Raw genomic sequence first — 18,321 nt, 5'->3', positions numbered from 1 at the left:
TTTCGCATTCTTCTGCTCCCCGAAACGTGCTCATTTCGGATCGTACCAATGGTTATGTCATCTAGTGTACGTTAAAACGACGATGGCATTTGTACAGCGGCGAAGAAATAAATTGTTATGAACTTGGGCGGTCATGAATCTAGTCAAACGTTGCAGTTTTTACGTAGCGAACATGGCTACGAAAGTGGGGCGGTCCCGGAGATAGGCGCTTCAAAGCGCCAGCTGTAGCGACAGCACCAGGAATTGGCACGCGGCGCACGCGCCAAGCATTTCAGAGCTTACTGGCTTTCGAATGAGAGGAGTATGTGCGCGCTCGTGGCCTATTGGCTAGAGTACCGGGCTCGATGGCCGACCTTCGATTCCACCCCATCGGTCACACATTTTCTTTTAATGAAAGCGAGGCGAAAGAAGAACCTATCTGCCGCAAAGTTGAATGAGGTTGGAACGCATCGCAATAAATGTTTGGAATGTCTTCATATGCGAGTCCTAATTATGGTATACTGGACTCAACTGCTACACAACAAAAAAACAACTAGAAAAATCAACACAAATTACCCAATAAATTGTTTATTGAGAACACTCAACAGTAATATTGTTGTGCAAGGGTTGAGTGAACTCAATTGCTCTTGAAAATTTGTTGAAGTCCGTTGTTTCAACAATTCCCCAACAATATATCAATCGTTAATCAACAGTCATTTTTGTACGGGAACCGCACTCTCTCTTCTCCTCTGCGTCCGCCATTTACCAGTTATTATCGACCCGCACAGAGTGAGTGTCGTTACCAGACTACATTGGCACCGAAACAACCAAGCAATGGCACTCGTGCTCCTGGAAACAGTGCTTCGTCGTCATTTGACGTCACGAGTCCCGTTCACCACCAGCTCGTTCACCATCATTCGTGTCGCCGCAGGCTCGTCGCCCACAGTCCCCGATGCAGCCCCGGGGCCCGTCTCTGGAAAACACGAGCACATCATAATTGGGTTTCTTCGTTTTTCTACGCATGCGCGAGGAGCAGTTGTCGCGAGAGAGAAATGTGGGGACTTTCGGTCCTTGAAATTTCTCTTCGCCTAGGTACTACGGAGGGGAAAGTTGTTAGCTCCGTTCGTCCCTAGCCGAGCTGGTAACGCAATCGACGGAATGCGTGGCCGGCAAGGCGAAGAAGCCGTGTCCAAAGTGAGTTTGTTGCTATTTTGTTGCGCCGGTAGCATATTAATTTTTTATATTCGCAGGGGGATACGTTTGGAAGGGAGGTGTTTTCTCGGATGACTTTAGTGGCAAAGCATTACATAGTGCCGGTGCGCCAATGTTCATTAGTGTCGTTGAGCAAGGTCAGCATACCGCACACTTCAGGAGATTCGCGGCAACGGAAACAGCTTATAAATTCGACTGCCGTGCCGACGCGAGTTTGTTGCTTTTTTAGCTGCGGTTTCATATTAAATTCTGATAGTCGCAGGGGGATACGGTTGGACGTGAGATGTTTTCTCGGATGACTTTAATGGCAAAGCATTACGTCGCGCCGATAGATTGTTCGTTAGTGTCGTTGAGCATACCACACACTTCAGGGGAATCGCGGGAACGGAAGCAGTTTATGAGTTCAACTGCCGTGCCGATGCATTAGTTCTTAATGTAACTGAGCATACAACACACTTGGAGATTCGTGGGAATGGAACATTTTGCTCATGATTGCTCCTGATCTTCCGGCACAAGCTGCTCACCTCTGCCGTCTCGTGGAACTTTACGGTGACATTTTTTTTACATGCACGGCCGCCCTTCAGGCCCGACATCGGTGGCCCCCCATTCTATTTACACCGGAGACGCCAATCTCATACGCCGACGGTTTTCGACATGCTGAACGGCAAGTAATACAACGAGAAGTCGATAAGATGTTGACTAAAGACATTCTTGAGCCAACTTGCAGTCCGTGGGCGCCCCCTGTTCTCTTTTCCAAGAGATGGACGGTAGTTGGCACTTTCATGTGGATTAGACACCTCAAGAAAATCACAAGCAAGGATGTCTACCCATTGCCTCGTACTGATGATGCCTTGGGTTGCTTGCACGGAGCCAAATGTTTTTCATCGATAGATCTTCGATCAGCCTATTGGCAAATACCGGTAGACGAGATGGACAGTGAGAAAACTGCCTTCGTAACACCTGATGGCCTCTGCCAATTCATGATTGGGTCACTCAGCCTTTGTAATGCCCCGGCAGCCACCGAAGGACTGATGGACTATTTACTTCGCGGCTATAAATAGTCTCATGTTTGTGTTATCTAGACGATATCAGAGTCTTTTCACCAACTTTCATGCGTCATCTAAAGCGTCTATAGGCTAATGTTGTTTTTCGACGTGCCGGACTGCAAATAAACTCATCTACGTGCCACATTGTAGATAGTCGAATAACCGTTCTTGGCCATCTCGTCAGTGCCGCTGGCGTTCTACCCGACCCTGACCAGGTTCGCGCTGTATAGAACTTTCCTATTCCGTCTTCCGCTGCACACATTAGAAGCTTTGTTGACGTAAGCTGGTATTTCCGTCGTTTTATCAAGAATTTTGCCGAAGCCCTTCCCCCACTCACCGACTTACTTAAGAAGCAAGTTGCTTTCGTATGGGGCCTTGCGCAAACCAAAGCCTTCTCCGCTTTCGTACGCTTCTAATGGCTCCCCAATTGCTGGCTCATTATGGTCCATCTACCGCCACTGACCTTCACATGGAGGCCAGTGGCCATGCCATGGGAGCTGTACTTGTTCAGAATAGCAGCGCGATGCTCTAAACATTAGGCAACGGGTGCGTGCCTCAGTTGGTGATACCAAACATCCCTAAGAATTTCCCGCGTGCAGGCCAGCGCGTTGTTAGATACGGGATCTTTTCCTGAGCCTACTTCAATTTCACCAGCCCACATCGAATAGCGTGACGCCTAATTAAGGAGCGCAGAAGCACATCTACCACGTTCCCGAGGCGCGGCACGTCCAAACAAGTTGGCGTCCCCCACCTCGTGCGCCGCATTTGGCGCTGTTGTCCCACTGCTTGACTGCTCCCGAAGGTATAGCGAGACCCTGGCACTGTTCCAGGTAACGTGGGTCCCGAGCAAAGCTACTTTGCGGCTCTGAAAGGTCGCTCGAGAACAAACCGCCTGGCCCCGTGGTGCGCTTGCAAGCCGCGAGGCAAGACGGCTGTAATGCACGGTGAAGCCCTGGCAGCAATCCTCCCCATCTACCTTTGTGACGGCAGTTGCAGACCGCGAAGGCAATACCGGAGACAACTAATCCCTCGCACAATTGCAGCCCAAGGAGTGACCCTCTGAGCCGAATGTGACGTACACTCGCACGGGCGCCTACTATTGGCCGAAAATTACGACACCTGAGAGGGCTCGCCGATTGGCCGAACGGGACGTGACTTCGATACACTGAAGGGGTTAAAAGCCAGAGAGCGGGAGCAGTAAGGGAGCATTCCTTCATTCATCTCTTTCGAGCTTCTTGCCATGGGCCGCAGCATCGGAGTTGCTGCCGGCCCGTAATGACTTTACGACTGTTAATTTCTTTGTACTTTCACTAAATAATGTAAATAAACCTCCAGTTTTCATCTCAAAGTCCTCCTCAGCCTCGGCGAACTCCCGGACCCAACGGCAAGGTCCAAAATCTGGGGGACAGCAATTGGGATTGTCCTCCAGATCCAACAGCGTTGAGGCGCTTGGCACGTTTTGTTGCTGTACCATTCATTTGAATATTGCATACGATTTTTCGCTGTCCTCAATATTACACATACCAAAAAAAATACAGTCGATGAGTTTTAGCGTGTTTTTTGAAGAACATCACTTACATTACCTTAACGACTTCCCTTATCGTCAGAATTTGAAAAGAACGCTGCAAAAGATGCCTAGTGCGCCGTGTTCTAATCGCAGAGACTAAAGCACAGTAGACACTGTATTCTAAGACCTCAAGTTAGACAGCTCTGCTTGCTGAAAGGAATTGTAAAACAGCCTACGCAGACTATGCAGTTCCTATAGATCCTACCGGCCAGCGCCTTCGTTTTCCCACACTTGTGGCCATTGTTGGGTGGCTAGAGTAGCGCCTACTGCTTCAGCGTATCTGCAGCGAGGTGCCGCGCTCCTTATACAGAGCGAACACACTCCCGCTTGATGCAAAAACGGTGGCCGACGAGCTTGAGCGACACGCTAGTCATAATGAAGCAAGTCCGGCCCGCATACACGCCAATACCACTCCGCTGGTCCACGTACAGATGTATTATGGGCTTGCGTGTCCCTTACACGGTATCTCTCAACGCGGAGGCGCCCAGACATAGTGCTGCAAGAACCGGAGGCTGAGGCTGAGAGGCAACGTCGACAAAAGCCTGCACTTAAAAAGGAAGAAGCGCATGCCAACATCGTGCGCGCCGTGAGCATGTCGCAGTAGAGGAACGCAATATCGACACAAGGCGACAATGCGGACAATTCTAGGTGATGTTCCTCGTAGTTAGAATTGTCTCTGTTGACGTTTCTGCTCACGTCACACCAGGCTTGTTCACTGCAATTTATACTATCACTATAGCTACGACCTTTACGCTTCACGTAATGTTATATTTCATTTCTTATGTTATAATACTGCAGGCAGCAGTGTTAAAATACTGCGGGCAATAGTGGTGCCCAGCCAGGAGAGGTTTTCTCTTTTTTTTACATGAAGTGCAATGACATAGAATTCCCAAAGGATTTACATTTGTACAATCAACAACAGGCGCTGGCAGACAATCCCACTCTTCAATTGTTCGCGGAGCGGAAAATAGACTTCTGAAACATTTTTGTGTTCGCAAAGTACGGGCGGATAACACTCCAGTAATTACTTCTAGATGATCTGTGTTGTGCACGGGAAAGATAAGTTGCGCGCTGCAGACCCCATTCTGTTCTGACAGATCAAATAAAGCATTTTTAGTCTCGCAATCTTTCGCCAGACACGGAGGAGCTCCAGATTCAGTCGCTGCAGCATATGGGTAACAGATGAAGAACATAGATAGTCAGATGAAATAAATCTAGCAGCGAACGCTGAATTCGTTCTATTCGGGCCATATGTTTAATGTAGTGTGGGTCCAACACTACTGAAGTGTACTCAAGGACTCGTCAAACAACAGTCCGGTATGCCTCGAGTGTAAAGACTTGACGGAGATTCTTTTAATTTTATGTGCAGAAACCAGTTTTTAGGTGCTGTTGTGCAAATGTTCTTCAAATGCTTAACCCATCTTAAGTTGCTTGCGATAGTTAGTCCTAGTTACTTGACAGGCATTACTGACTGTATATTTTTTATTAGCAATGCAATACGTATGAAAATGTGGCTTTTCCTTGTTGGTTATTGTCATAGCAACTGTTTTATCAAAATTGATTTGCATGCCATTTCCTTCTCACCAGTCCGTAAGTTTACAGATGTTCTTGTTCAGTAGTGTTTGACAAGAGGAGCTATTAACAACACTATGCATCACGCAGTCGTCAAGGAATAATTTTACTGCAACAGAGTGAGCGATGTTAGAAGCAATGCCATTTATTTAAATTAAAGATAACAAACGACCAAGTACGGAACCTTGTGGTACCCCTGACGAGATCGGTAGATAACACACTTGACACCTGCACACTCTGCAAACTGAGTGCGATTTTTCAAATAAGCCCGCAACCACAGCATCAATCTGTCAGGAAGCCCGACATCCCTTAATCTGTCAATGAGCAATGTGGGTGGCACATGCATGGAAGCTTTAGACATGCCAAGAAAAACTGCATCTATTTGTGCACCGTTATCTAAAGGTGTAGCAAAATTATGTAGAACCAAAATTAATTGCGTACTTGTTGAGGCAGTCTTCCAGAAATCATGCTGATACACGACGAAGCATTCTTTTCATTCGAGGAGCTGAGATATATTGTGCGCTCTAACGTGTTCAAGCAGTTTACAGCATGTGTTTATTACAGGAATTGGTTTGTACTTACAAGCTGTTATTATGTTTCCTGATTTAAATATGGGAACAACTCTTGCTATGAGCTAATTTGTGGGTAAGGAGCTTTGACTGAGTGCAGCGTTAAACAGAACATAAAGGTAAAGTGATACAACTTCTGAGTATCATACAAGTAAGGCATTCGGTATGCGGTAAGCGCCGCTTAACTTTTTCGTTTTAACATTTCAAAGGAGAGAAAACATTCCTTCTCGAGCAAGAGCTAGGTCAGGAATTAGGTTTGCCACAGGTGGCAGATCAAAGTTTTGCATGCGCAAATATTGAACATTTGGCCTTGTAGACGCTTGGTGAAAAGTGGTATGGAATTTATTTACAGTTGAAGTAAGGTTTGTACATATGTTACCATCAATCTTTAGCTAATAAACACATGGTTTGGAACCTGACAAGTAGCGAAAGAATTTCTCAGGAGATGCCTTAAAAAAGCTGTGAGAGTTTGCCCATAAAATTTACTACGCACGACCTTCAATTTAGTAACCAGCGTTTCTTCAAGGCGGTAAATGATGATGTACTTTTGCCCTTCATTTTTCGTTTAATACGGAGCTTAAGATTGGTTATGTGCCGACTAATTAATGGGTTACGACGCTTTGTAGTCTTTCTACGCAAAAGAACAAACCTCTCAGTGCATGATAACACTAATTTCTTGAAATCGTTCCAAAGATCAGAAATATCGCCACCATGCTCTAAATCAGAAGGCGAGAGATGTATTGCATCTGAGACAGATTCATCATTGGCAGCATTAAAGTTATGAAAGGTTGTTACCGAGGGAAGCGTTTTTTTCTGTTGATTTTTAGAATAAATGGAACAATCTTGTGGTGCCAGATACTATCAGCACACTGAGTGATATTCAGGAAAAATTTTCACAAATACAAGATCAAGATTCGATTGTGTGGACAGTGGTGCGAGTCGGAATAGTGACTATTTGCTTCAAGTCATGAAAAATGAAGAATAGAGAAAAGTAGGCATGCATTGCCAACATCATCGGGCCCCGAGATAGCGAGCGCGTTCTAATTCACGCCAGGCAAGTTGAAATCGCCAGTGACCACCAGCTTATGATTAGGTTTGAGCATGCGCTGCAGGTACGGGGCCAGCCCTTCCAGATATGACACACCCTTTTTGGTGGCCGGAAAATCCCGCCAAACCGAGTAGAAAGTTTTCGGTAGTTGAGTTTACACAAGATACTTTCATGGTCTCGAATGCCCTCAAGCACGACACATTGAACGTCACTTTTCGTTGTTAATGCCACCCACCCTCCTTGTCCTTCGCTGTCACGCCTTATTATATTGTGGGAAGGTGGAATTATTTCGTCATCGTTAGTATTAGGTGTAAGCCATGTTTCGATGACGGCAAGTACATGAGGGTTGTAAAGGAAAAGAATTGCTTCAAGTTGTCTGGTCTTATTGGCAATTCTTTCTACATTAAATAATGCAATTCGGAGTTCTTTCGTTTCGGGTTAGTTGGGAGTCCGTGTAGGTCGGGATTTATGAAGCGTGACAACCTGCGAGTTTACTTCGTCCCATACGTATATGTTTTCGTCTACACGTAGCCGGTCATTGTCCAGGGAAACGTGTCGTGCTCATTTTTAAATTGCTTACCATATCGCCGAAGATGAGAACGCTTAATGAGCGTAGCCTTACAGTAATTGCTACAGATCGAGACAACTGTTTGGTAGAGCCTTCAAGTACTTCTTTAACACACGCACTTTTTCATTTCAGTCAAAGAATTAAGCAGGACAGACAGATTTACCGGTGATTCTTCCTATTCTGTGTATCATTTCGACTGTGTTGGCTGTGACGCCTAGTTTTGCAGAGAACAAGTCATCAAGAACCCGCTTTCTGAAGGCACCAGGGCTCTTATTTGTTGGTTTGTCAAGGCCGTAAATTATAAGGTTCCTTCGTCTACTTCGGTCTTCCATGTCATTTAACCCCCACTAGTGATTGCTTATAATGTCTTTCAGAGAGCTCACCTCTGACCTTAACTTAGCAAGTGGTTCTGTGGGTTTGACAATGACAGTGAGCACGCTGCTTAGTTTATCGATCCTATAACATGTTCTTATCGCATTTCTGGGTTACACCTCATAGCATAACTGGGATTGTTCGAATGAAGAACTAATTAATTAATTGATTAGTTAATTAGTATAATAAATTAAATAAGTAATCAAGTAATTAATTAATTAATTAATTAGTTAGTTTAAAATTAATTAATGCATCAAACTGTCCGGTGGCCGGATTTGAACTGAGAACTGCTAGCACAGAAGCCTGATAGTGAAACCATTACGTCATGAACGCTTTTCGCCCACAACGGTGTCCCTCATAAACACATCGTAGTTTTGGCATGTAAAACTGCGGCAATAACTTAATATTATTAACACGTCAGCATAGGTAATAATGTAGAACGATTCCGAGAATAAACCCGCATAAAAATGGGAAATGACCCCATGTTAGTGCTGTCTGAAATTTGTGGCCGCTCTCGGAAATGATGCAGTAAAAACGTTTTCAAGTCCGACGCGCCTCCCCCTCCCCTCTCGCGAGAGTTTACGCCGTCGAGGACGGTGCGCAGTGACAGAGCTCTTATCTATACCCTCAACTCTATGACCATATTTTATCTTTCGACCACTTCAACTGGAGCTAGATGTTTCTTCCAACTGTTTCAATAATCCGCCCCTTTCCTCGCTGGATATGTTATCCACGATGACTGGATGGATCATGAGTGCTCCTTAAAAGACTTGATAAATGTTTGATTTGATAAATTTGGAAAATTCTTTTTTAGGAATCCGGAGGCCTGTGCCATGGTAGGACCCGCGATATCCACCGGCAATGTGTCACCAGAAATCAGCGCTGTGCGAGAAAGCGCCACTGCGCAGCGAGCAAGCCGGCCTGCTGAAGACGTTGATACTCGCTGGAGCGTAGCTTTGGCAGCTTCGTTCATCGCTTTCTTCACTGTAGCCTCGTCATCCAATCTGGGGTTCTTCTTCGTATACTTCCTAGAAGAGTTCCACACGACCCGCGAAAAAGCATCCTGGCCAGGCAGCGTCCTTCAAATTATGGGACACGTGTCTGGTAAGCAGTCATGTGCGCACGAATTCTCGTGTTATGAGAAATGTGCAGAACAGCCTTGTGACGGGGGCACACGTCACACGTTATTGCTTACAGCAAAATCAGTAGGAGTGCTACTTCTTTTGCTCCCCGCATTTGCTTTAGAAACAGAGCAAAAAGTGTAGGTTGGTCAACTTGTTACGTCTCAGGGTGATTACATAAGCCTAAACAATTAATTTTCCTTATTATTTTACGTTACAACGAAACAGTTGTAAATGATTGTCTAACAGCACCTGATGTTACTTGCAGGCATACTTGTGGCACTTCTTCAGCCATTCTTCTCGACCTTTCACATTGCCTTCTATGGAAGCATGTTGCTTTGGTTGGGGCTTCTAGCGGCCGTGTTCACTCCTAGCATACCATGGATGACAGTCACATTCGGATTTATACATGGTAAGTGACGTTTAAAAGGCTTGGTGCTTTCATTTATGCTCCCAGTTGCGGTCTGGAGGCAATACACGGTCTGTAGGCAAAAGAGCACTGGCCAAATGGAAGCTCATTAAAGCAGGGAAGTTATAGAGTGCCATCCATTCTGAGAAGTGGGACTCCATGAACAATGATTTAATAAAAATAACGTAAAATGCGCGCACTATTCGACGGTAGCACGCAGTCTTGTCAAAGGCAGGTACACACGCCGCGAGTAGAATTTTTTATGCGGACAACTCTTGGGAGAACTAACCCAGAGCATATATTTTCGCAGTGACTGGCAGTGGGTAGTTGTGTGCTAAAGTACGTGTATTTAGCTAATAGCACATATTTGAAAAAAATCTAAAATGAACATGAAATATGTAATTCTGCTTCGAAGTTTCTCGGCTGAAATCTGTGTCTAAAGTAAATGTACATTTCCCGCACTTCGACTGGTGCATGATTCACGTCCAATACCTTCAGGGCACCATCAAAGTTATGCGAGGAAAGCTCATAGATATACTCTTTCTCTACAATAGAACGTTTTCCTGTTCTCACGAAGCAGTTGCCTACTACATGGCATAAAACGACGGAATTAACGATTGTCCCGCAATTGAAAGCTATTTCGGAGCGCCTAGGTTACCACATGCTCCGTTGAAGGGGTCGCTGCGGCGGCGTCTCTTCTGCAGCCTCCCAGATTTTCGAAGTGACACGCAGTAAGATTAAGAAAATGAAAAAAAGAAAACATGCCACGCCAAAGCCAGAGAAGATAAGAGAATGTGGCACACGTCATCTTTCAAAACACAATCTACAAAAAAAAATTCGAATATTTCAAGAACACGAAAATATACTAAGCAGTTAGGAATCTGAAATATATAGGTTATAAAAAACAAATTTTGGAGCTTGAAATATCATAATCGTCACATTTCATAAAGGGGGAGGCTGACAAATGATAAGCGCTGTTCACAAAAATAAAGCACATGAATACGGATTGCAAAAGCAGCTTCACACAGTAAACAGATAAAAAGAAAAGAGCAGATAAACATGCACGTTAAACTGTGGCAGTTCAAGGTAAAGCTTTTCCAAACTTTTTCAATTTTGCAATCATACCGCCGCGAATGGTCAAAAAGTTTTTTCGGACCACTCCCGCTTCGCCTGTCTGTCATGCGACGTCACGAAAACCGAGCTAGCTCCTAATCTGACATGATCTATACCCACTAATTACGCATGATTCGACCGAACAAAACATATATAATTATTTCTAATTCGACACCATGTTACCATTAACCGTCTGCTATTGTTCAAAAGGCTTCAGGCTGCACCCACTTCACCTGTCTGTCACGAGACGTAACAAAACCGCGAAAGCGCATTGCGTCAAAGGGACGTGTACACGTTCAAAATGCGTTAATACTTACATGTGTACTTCATCTTTCTCGGGTGACACCTTTTCACCATCTAATAATGTTATCACAGAACGCGGGACGCACGTGCATACATTGGAAGTTTCTCGAATGTTATCTTTGGTTCTATGCGCTGTCTATTGTCACTGAACCTTGTGTAAACTGATTTCATGTATGCGCGACGCGAAGGCTGTAGAACTTTCTGCAAGACACGCGGGCACCACCGATTACTCTGGAACCTTGGATAACTCGTGTATAAAAGCCAACGCAGTTGACCGGCAGATCCAATTTCGACGAACGCCGACCAGGTTCGCCGCCCATGCTGTGCTTTCAGTGTAACTTCCTTTTGTGGACACAAGTTCGCCTAGTAAAATGCTAGTTCCGTCATTCATAACATTCCTGTCTTCACCATCATTACCACGGGACAATATGCAGAACAAGACTGAATTGTTTTCTACATAGCCGGAGACTGTTCCGTTAACAAAAGAATAAGATATGGCTGCCGCCGATGGCTCAGGCACTGGCTACTCGCACCTTCCGGCAGCCATTGGTTTATTTCGTTATAATAAACACTTCAGCGCGGCAGCTTAACGTTAACAAGGTCTTTTGGGCTTGTTAACGTTATGTTAACGAGCGCGCTCTGGCAACTCTTCTTTGTTGAGGATTCGTTTTTGCGGATTTTTTCACTGTGCCTTGCACGCCGCCGCAATCTTAAACAAGCCACCGTAAGTTAAGTAAGGGAAGCGCCCCAATCGCAGAAGCCGGCACTTCCCTCTTCATTCGGTTATCTATGTTCAGCGCGCTGGCTCTCCCCATAGACACCCTCTCCACCTGAGCTTGCTCCTGGCCTCTTGTTAGCCACTTAGACAAGAAAAACCACTCAATGTAGGCAGTGTTATTCGCTTTGAAAGCAAGCAAACATGACCTCCTACAAACGAGAGGATCGTTTCATTGGGCTGTTCAGGCAATTGTGCGGGTCACCGCCTGATGCTTACGTCATTGCTTACTTAAATTTGACGTCAGCAAATTAGAATAAAAACATATTGGAAGACTTTTACTTTATAGGGCCCCTGCATGCGTCCCGAAATAGCTTTGCGAATTTTAGGGGTATTCAGTGCTGGGGGGGGAGAAAACTTTAGTGGAACTTCTGTTGTATTGTGGCTGAACAGTACACCAGTATCGCAACATTTACGGGCGAAATAATGAATTAAATTTTGCATGGTCAATCTGCGGCGTGTACGCGTAGTTTCGCTTTCGCATGTGCGTCTTGGTGATCAGCTCTAGATAATATCTGCAGGCCTTCTGTGGCTTGTGCTATTTTTACCGCGCGAGTGAACGTCCCGTCAGCACAACTTACTGACAACGCCATTGATGCGCGATTGGGTGCGAGAGTGTGCGGAGCTATGTAAGTCCAGCACGGCACGCACATGTTGGCGGAATGTTTCAAGCTGTCGACACAGCGGTGCGTCACATTTCTCGACGTCAAGCAAGCTATAAGACAAAAATCGTGAATGCTTTCGGTGAGAGGGTGTTTGTTATAAGTTGCGATTACAAATTGGCATGTCGGCTTAAAATGTGAGTGGGGAGCCCAGCTTCTCGAATGAAAAACTGTAATTTGGCATCCGAAAAGCACAATCTGTGGTTTTGAGGCACGTCAAAGTGGGACATTCCCTATTAATATAGACCACTCAATTTGCACAGCACAAGAGTGTTTTTGCATTAGGCCCCAGCGGAATACGACCGGCGCGGCCAGGATTGGACTCGCAACCTAGACCTCCGTAGTACGAGGGCATAGCTGCTGAGCTACAACGGCAAGTAGCTAAATTTTTTAGTGTGTGTTAGCGCGTTCGCTCCTGCAATCTCATTTATGATGCCAAACTAAGCTTCAATGGACGACCATGCATGGCCTGCAGTACGGTAGCTAGCTGGGCGAGTCGGTACATCTGCACTATTATAACTTACAGCGTGCACTGACAACAAGGACGAAGAAGAGAGACGAAGCACAAGCGCTCGTGTTTCGTCTCTCTTCTTCGCCCTTGTTACTTGAGCGCGCTGTAAGTAAAAATAATGTGATTGCCCTCCCCCCCTCCTAAAGAAAAGCCATCTGTACATGTAATCAGTTCAAACAGCTCACGACATTGCTGGAGCACTAAGTGAATGCAGTCCTCCCACCGTAGCTTAACGTCATTATTTTAGACTCGATTTGGCAAAAAGTACATATTTCCGAATTTTCGTGAAGCGGGATTCATCTTCTTTTCAAAATTACTATGCAATATTTTGCATCTTCGAGGTATTATAAATATCTGAAACTATGTATTTCTAAAAACTAAACATCAAAGAAGTACTTCCATTCTTTTGTGGCGACAGCAAATTGCACTGTTCTGCAGCAGAAGAACATTAAACCACTTACTACTTAAAATTATTATCCATCCAACCTTAGATTGCGCTAAAGATATTCGGGATTACTATATTATTTCGAGGAGAGCGAAGTTAAAAAAAAACAACGCCAGTTACTAAAGCTGAGTTTGTTTTCAAATGTGTCGGTCATAAGGGCTGCTTCAGCAATAGTATGTTTGGCGCCACTTCCTAGTGACTTGTTCAGGTATTTTAATGACAGCTATTTCCTGTTGAGAGCGCAGCTCTTTGGCACCCGTTCCTGCGGCGAGGGCTGGCGTCGGAGGCAGCGGCTTAGCACAGCGAACGAGCATAGCGAAAGATAAAAGCGAATGCGGACCGCAGTGGGGGATGAAAGATGCGAGGAGGAAAGTGGAGGAGGGTATGGAGAAAGCATGAGAAGAAAAGCGTACCGCGGCGACGATGGCTACGATATGGCGCCAGAGTAGCGCAGGTCCTCTGGGAGGACTGTCGGCGGCGCCTGCTGTGAATCACACCCACGCGTCACCCACGCTCCAACTCTCGCGATCTCCTGATTAAAGAGACAGTCGCACCGCACTTCCTCGCATTAGCAACGTGCAGCACGAGACAGAGTGTCCGTGCCAGCCCATATATATCGTTAAATGAAAACCCCTTTCAAGCTGCGCTCAAATTTCGCAGTAGGGAGTATCGTAATCACCGATGAATTCTTTTCTCTAACATAGCGCTGGCGCTTTTTCGAAATTTGCTGAACGCTTATATCGATGGCAGCGCCTTCAACGCAAAGAATTGTCACTTACTCTTGCATCGATATGCAGAGCAATATGTCTAGTTCTGGTGAAAAGATAAGCAATATTTCCCATGCATGAAAGCTTTTTTTTTAGAGCGCAGCTCTTTGGCGTCCGTTCCTGGGTTTCGCGTCGTCGTCGTCGTCGGCGTCGTCGTCGGCCTCGTAACCAGCTCCGCCCCCCTTTCATCCCCCCAGCGCTAGCAGCGACCGACTGATACCGCTGGATGCCGCTGACGCCGCTAGAGAGTCAAGATAACGTGACTGCATAGAACACCGTCGCCGCCATGCAGAAAGAGGAGGAAAGGGTCCCCCCCCCCCCTGTTCTTGTGTGGCGGATAGCTGGGGTTGACTCACTACCGCCGTCAGCGGCATCAGTCAGTCGCTGCTATCTCTTCCCTCCTCCCTTTATCGTGTTGTCCGCTTGCTGCGCGCGCTTCTGCCCCCATCGTTTGCCGCTGGGTGTACACGCCGCCCCCCTCCGCTTCCGCTTACTGCTGGTTGCTCTCGACGGCGGCGATGAGCCTCCGCTTCGGCGGCGCGAACTGCAGGGTCTTCTCGGCGGCGGCGATGAGCTTCTGCTTCAGCCTCGCTTACTGCTGGTTGCTCTCGACGGCGGCGATGAGCCTCCGCTTCGGCGGCGCGAACGGCAGGGTCTTCTCGGCGGCGGCGCTTAGCCTCTGCTTCCCCCACGGCTGTGACAACCTCGCGAGGCACTTGTATAGATCTCGTCTTTGAGAATCAAGCATTGGTGTACCAAGTCGAACATATATCAGTCTATTTCTCCGACCACAAAGCTTCCTTCATGACTGTCAAGAACTGTTAGTGGAGTCTTTGTTAAAGGAATACGTGTGAAAAATAAAAAAAAAATTATGTGATAGCGCATACATGTGTTGCTCAATTTCTTTGCCTCAATCTATCCAAAAGGTGAAACAGCTTATTTGCTGCGCTCAAATTTCGCATTAGGAAGTAACGTAATCGTCGGTAATTTTTTTCACAGTCACTCTTCAGAAACGAACAGAACGGCAATCACTTAACCAAAATACAAGCACATGAGTAAGTACCTGCCAGGAGTAGAAGAAATGAAACCAATTTGTGCTACCACTGAGAATGTTCAAAGTGTTAAATAACTTACAAGCATGCTACCAAATACCTACCACGAGCAGAACAAAGAAACACCTATTAGTGCTACTATTCTCACGCTACCAAGTGGCGGCACGAACCAAAAACTAACGCATATTAGGGCCCAACTTCACTTTATGCTTTTAATTGGGACTCATGACAACAATCTCTAAGGTCATCACCCTCTGAAATATGGCTTTGTTAAATGAAGCTGTAACGTTCTCAGCTTGCCAAATTGTCTGTCGTCTGAGAACTAACTGCTCAGTGCACTATTTCCATCTTCATGCAATTGACAAGGGCTACTCCTTGGAGCCATGGCTCCTAACCTCGGTTCTCGGCCATCCTCCAATGCAAACAGCCGAGTGAAAATACAACACAGCTCATGGCGCCATGCGTTCTGTGGTGGAGAGGTGCATTTGGCTCTTAAGAGTCGTTTCAGTTCTCTACAGTGGTACAGTGATCCTCTACGAGCCGGAACGTGCGACCAACATTGTTGCGGCCTGTGCTGTGTCGCACAATCATTGGTTTTCAGAGGGTGACATAGAATGTGACGATCACAGTGATGACGACAGCAGCAGTAGCAGTTGTAACGAACATAACAATAACGACGACGCCATACTACAGTTTGCCCCAAAACAGGGGGTCTCATACGAATTATTTCAGAGGGCGGGCTGTCCGAGATAATGTTATTGGCATGTTCGGCACAACCCTTACACAGCATATGCATTACCTAAGGAGTGTTCTGCGGCAGTTGCGACGTTAACAACAGCTTAAGCATCGCTAGATGCATAGAAGCTGTTCTAGTGTCAGTAAAATGTGGTTATCTAACGGGTACCAAAATACTGTATTGTACATTTCGTGCTGTGAAGTAACTAAGAAAATATATTCCGACTCGCTTGTATATGATGTCTACGAAATGCAAAGCATTCATGATTTGTCAAGAAATGTAAAGTTTGTGTATAGGAGGGTTATCTAGAGCTTATATGCTGTAGTGTTTATATTTAAAATAAGTAAAGCAGAATTGTTAAACGTAAGATATAAGTTTGGAAGCAAACTAAAATTCAGTGGCTTTTAAAAGGGCTTTGCTACGATTTGCTTGCTTCTACAGCCGTCTTCACCTAGATGCTCTGTGTGCCATGGATCCTGGTGTTAAGAGCGCAAAACCGACGCTCGACGAGAAGACGACACCGTCTTCTCGTCTCGTGTTCCGTCTGTTTTGCGCTCTTGACAGCAGGATGGAAAGCCAACAAGCCCAAGCTCCTATTTGTCTTGCTAGCAGTCACTGCACTTCTCGGCAGCTAAGGTGTCTCAAAGTTACGCGTTTATTCTGTTATTTTTTAGTGGGTCCGCAGCCATCACTTATAAATTGGCTTTGATCTTTCATTCTTGTGCAATCATTTTCCCGTCCCTTCCATCTGCCTGGCGCTCTCTGCTACTTAACAAATTGGTTATACTCACTTATACCTTATGCCGAAATTGATGACACGATTATAAATGACTGGTTTTTTAGGACAACTTCACAAACTTGTCAGCCGTACGAAACAGTAATACCCGACGTCTTTTCTTGTTTCCAGGAGCGGGAATGGGAATCGTGAGTGTAGCAGTGATTGTTGCCCTCATGACGCACTTCAACAAGTACCGAGGAGTGGCTGCCGGCTTTAAGTACACCGGCAACACTATGGCAACACTATTGTTGCCAAAGTTTCTCTCGTGGCTGCAAGAGCTGTTTTCCTTCAGGGGAACACTGTTAATCTATGCGGCGCTGATTATGAATGCAACGGCCTTCACTATCTTTCTCAGAGATCGCAGTATAGCGACGAACAAAAAGCGGAAGAGCCAGTCAAATCAGGTGGAATTTCTTAAAGGAGTCAAAGCGGGTGTCTCCGCAAAACGTTCACCTGTGGTTGATCTTAACGGTCAATGTGTATTAAACTGGAAACCCAGAGGCGCTTGCGAAAAGAACCTTGATGACACCGTAGAAACCTCATCTCTTCGAGTTGACCACGCAGACTACTCGACTTGTCACTCACCAGGAAAAGCTGCAAAGCCCGGACACGTGACACCGGAGATAATTACTGCTTCAAAGTATGAAATAGTGGAAATCCTTCAAGCGGGTGACGTGCACAGGGCTTGTTACTCCACCCAAGAACTTGGAATCGGGGTTGCAAAACACGAACACCATGTCAGCAACGAAGGTGCGCTAGCGGATCAAATAACCAGGGCTGAAGAAAAGAAAAATGGCTCCGGCAAGTGGCTAAGACGACCAAGCGGTAATAAAGAGAAGCAGTCCAAGCGTATTTTTGTAGAGAAGGACGTTTCTCAAAAACAAAAGCATGACGTAAATACTGGTACTGCTTATGAAGAAACGGCTGCAGATCGGCGATTGCCAGATCCATCACCCCAACCTCGTGCTTGCCATGGTGGTACTTTAGAGCTACTTTCGAAACCCACCTTCTATGTGCTCGTCCTTGGAGCCGTGGCCGCTGACTACACGGTTCTCGTTGTGCATGGTACTGTTATCGACTACGCGTTGGACAAAGGCGTCGAACGCAAGAGTGCGGAGCTGTCGATGACCTATTGCGCGGGGACCGAATTTATGGGACGTTTGCTTCTTCCCTTAGTGGCTGACTTCCGATTTGTTGGACGCACCAATCTTGTAGCACTCTGCTTCGTCGCAATGGCGGTAATGTCATTCGCACTGCCCTTTACGACGTCGTTCGTGAGCTACATCAGCGTGCAGGTGAGTCGCTTATGCGTACTCTTGCCTTGATCAAGTATACTGTCATGCTCTATTTTTCTTTCTGCTGAGAGCATAACGCTAACGAGTGTAAACACATCCTTATTTAAACAAGTAATATAACTATTGCAGCAGGTTACAGTTGGCATATGCGCGCTACTTCTTGATTTGCTTATGTTACGCGCTCATCCTATGGGTTACATAAATTAAATTTGCATCACTAAGGTGCTAGAAGTTCAGGTTCTCTTAGCGAGTCTTGAAGTCACTCCGGTCTCATGCTGTTGGGACGCATATATTTTGACTGTCTCGAGGGTTCGATTAGAGTAAGCATGAAATCATGAGCACACGCGCTTGAAAGATGGAGATTCCAAATTTGGCTAAGTATCGCCCTCTTCTAAGGCCACTTGTATTTCAATGGCGGCGA

The 18,321-nt window shown here is 45.9% G+C and overlaps 1 protein-coding gene across 2 annotated transcripts in view; it reads left to right on the top strand.

Annotated features, from left to right (window-relative positions):
* Nucleotides 1–18,038, top strand: part of LOC142576570 (uncharacterized) — a 121,425-nt gene extending 103,387 nt beyond the window's left edge. The window contains exons 2-4 of one of the 2 annotated variants that reach the window (XM_075686748.1): nt 8,748–9,037; nt 9,323–9,466; nt 17,782–18,038. In XM_075686748.1, the coding sequence (XP_075542863.1) occupies nt 8,767–9,037; nt 9,323–9,466; nt 17,782–17,930 (564 nt within the window). In that variant the 5' untranslated portion in view covers nt 8,748–8,766 and the 3' untranslated portion in view covers nt 17,931–18,038. Of the gene's footprint in view, nt 1–8,747; nt 9,038–9,322; nt 9,467–16,734 lie in introns of both variants that reach the window. The other variant, XM_075686747.1, reaches the window with a different exon arrangement.
* The last annotated feature ends 283 nt before the right edge of the window (nt 18,039–18,321 follow it).

The sequence above is a fragment of the Dermacentor variabilis genome, chromosome 3 (assembly GCF_050947875.1).
Source record: "Dermacentor variabilis isolate Ectoservices chromosome 3, ASM5094787v1, whole genome shotgun sequence".
NCBI lineage: Eukaryota > Metazoa > Arthropoda > Arachnida > Ixodida > Ixodidae > Dermacentor > Dermacentor variabilis.
Note: the sequence above shows the minus strand (reverse complement) of the source record. Positions and strands in the feature narration are given on the sequence as shown.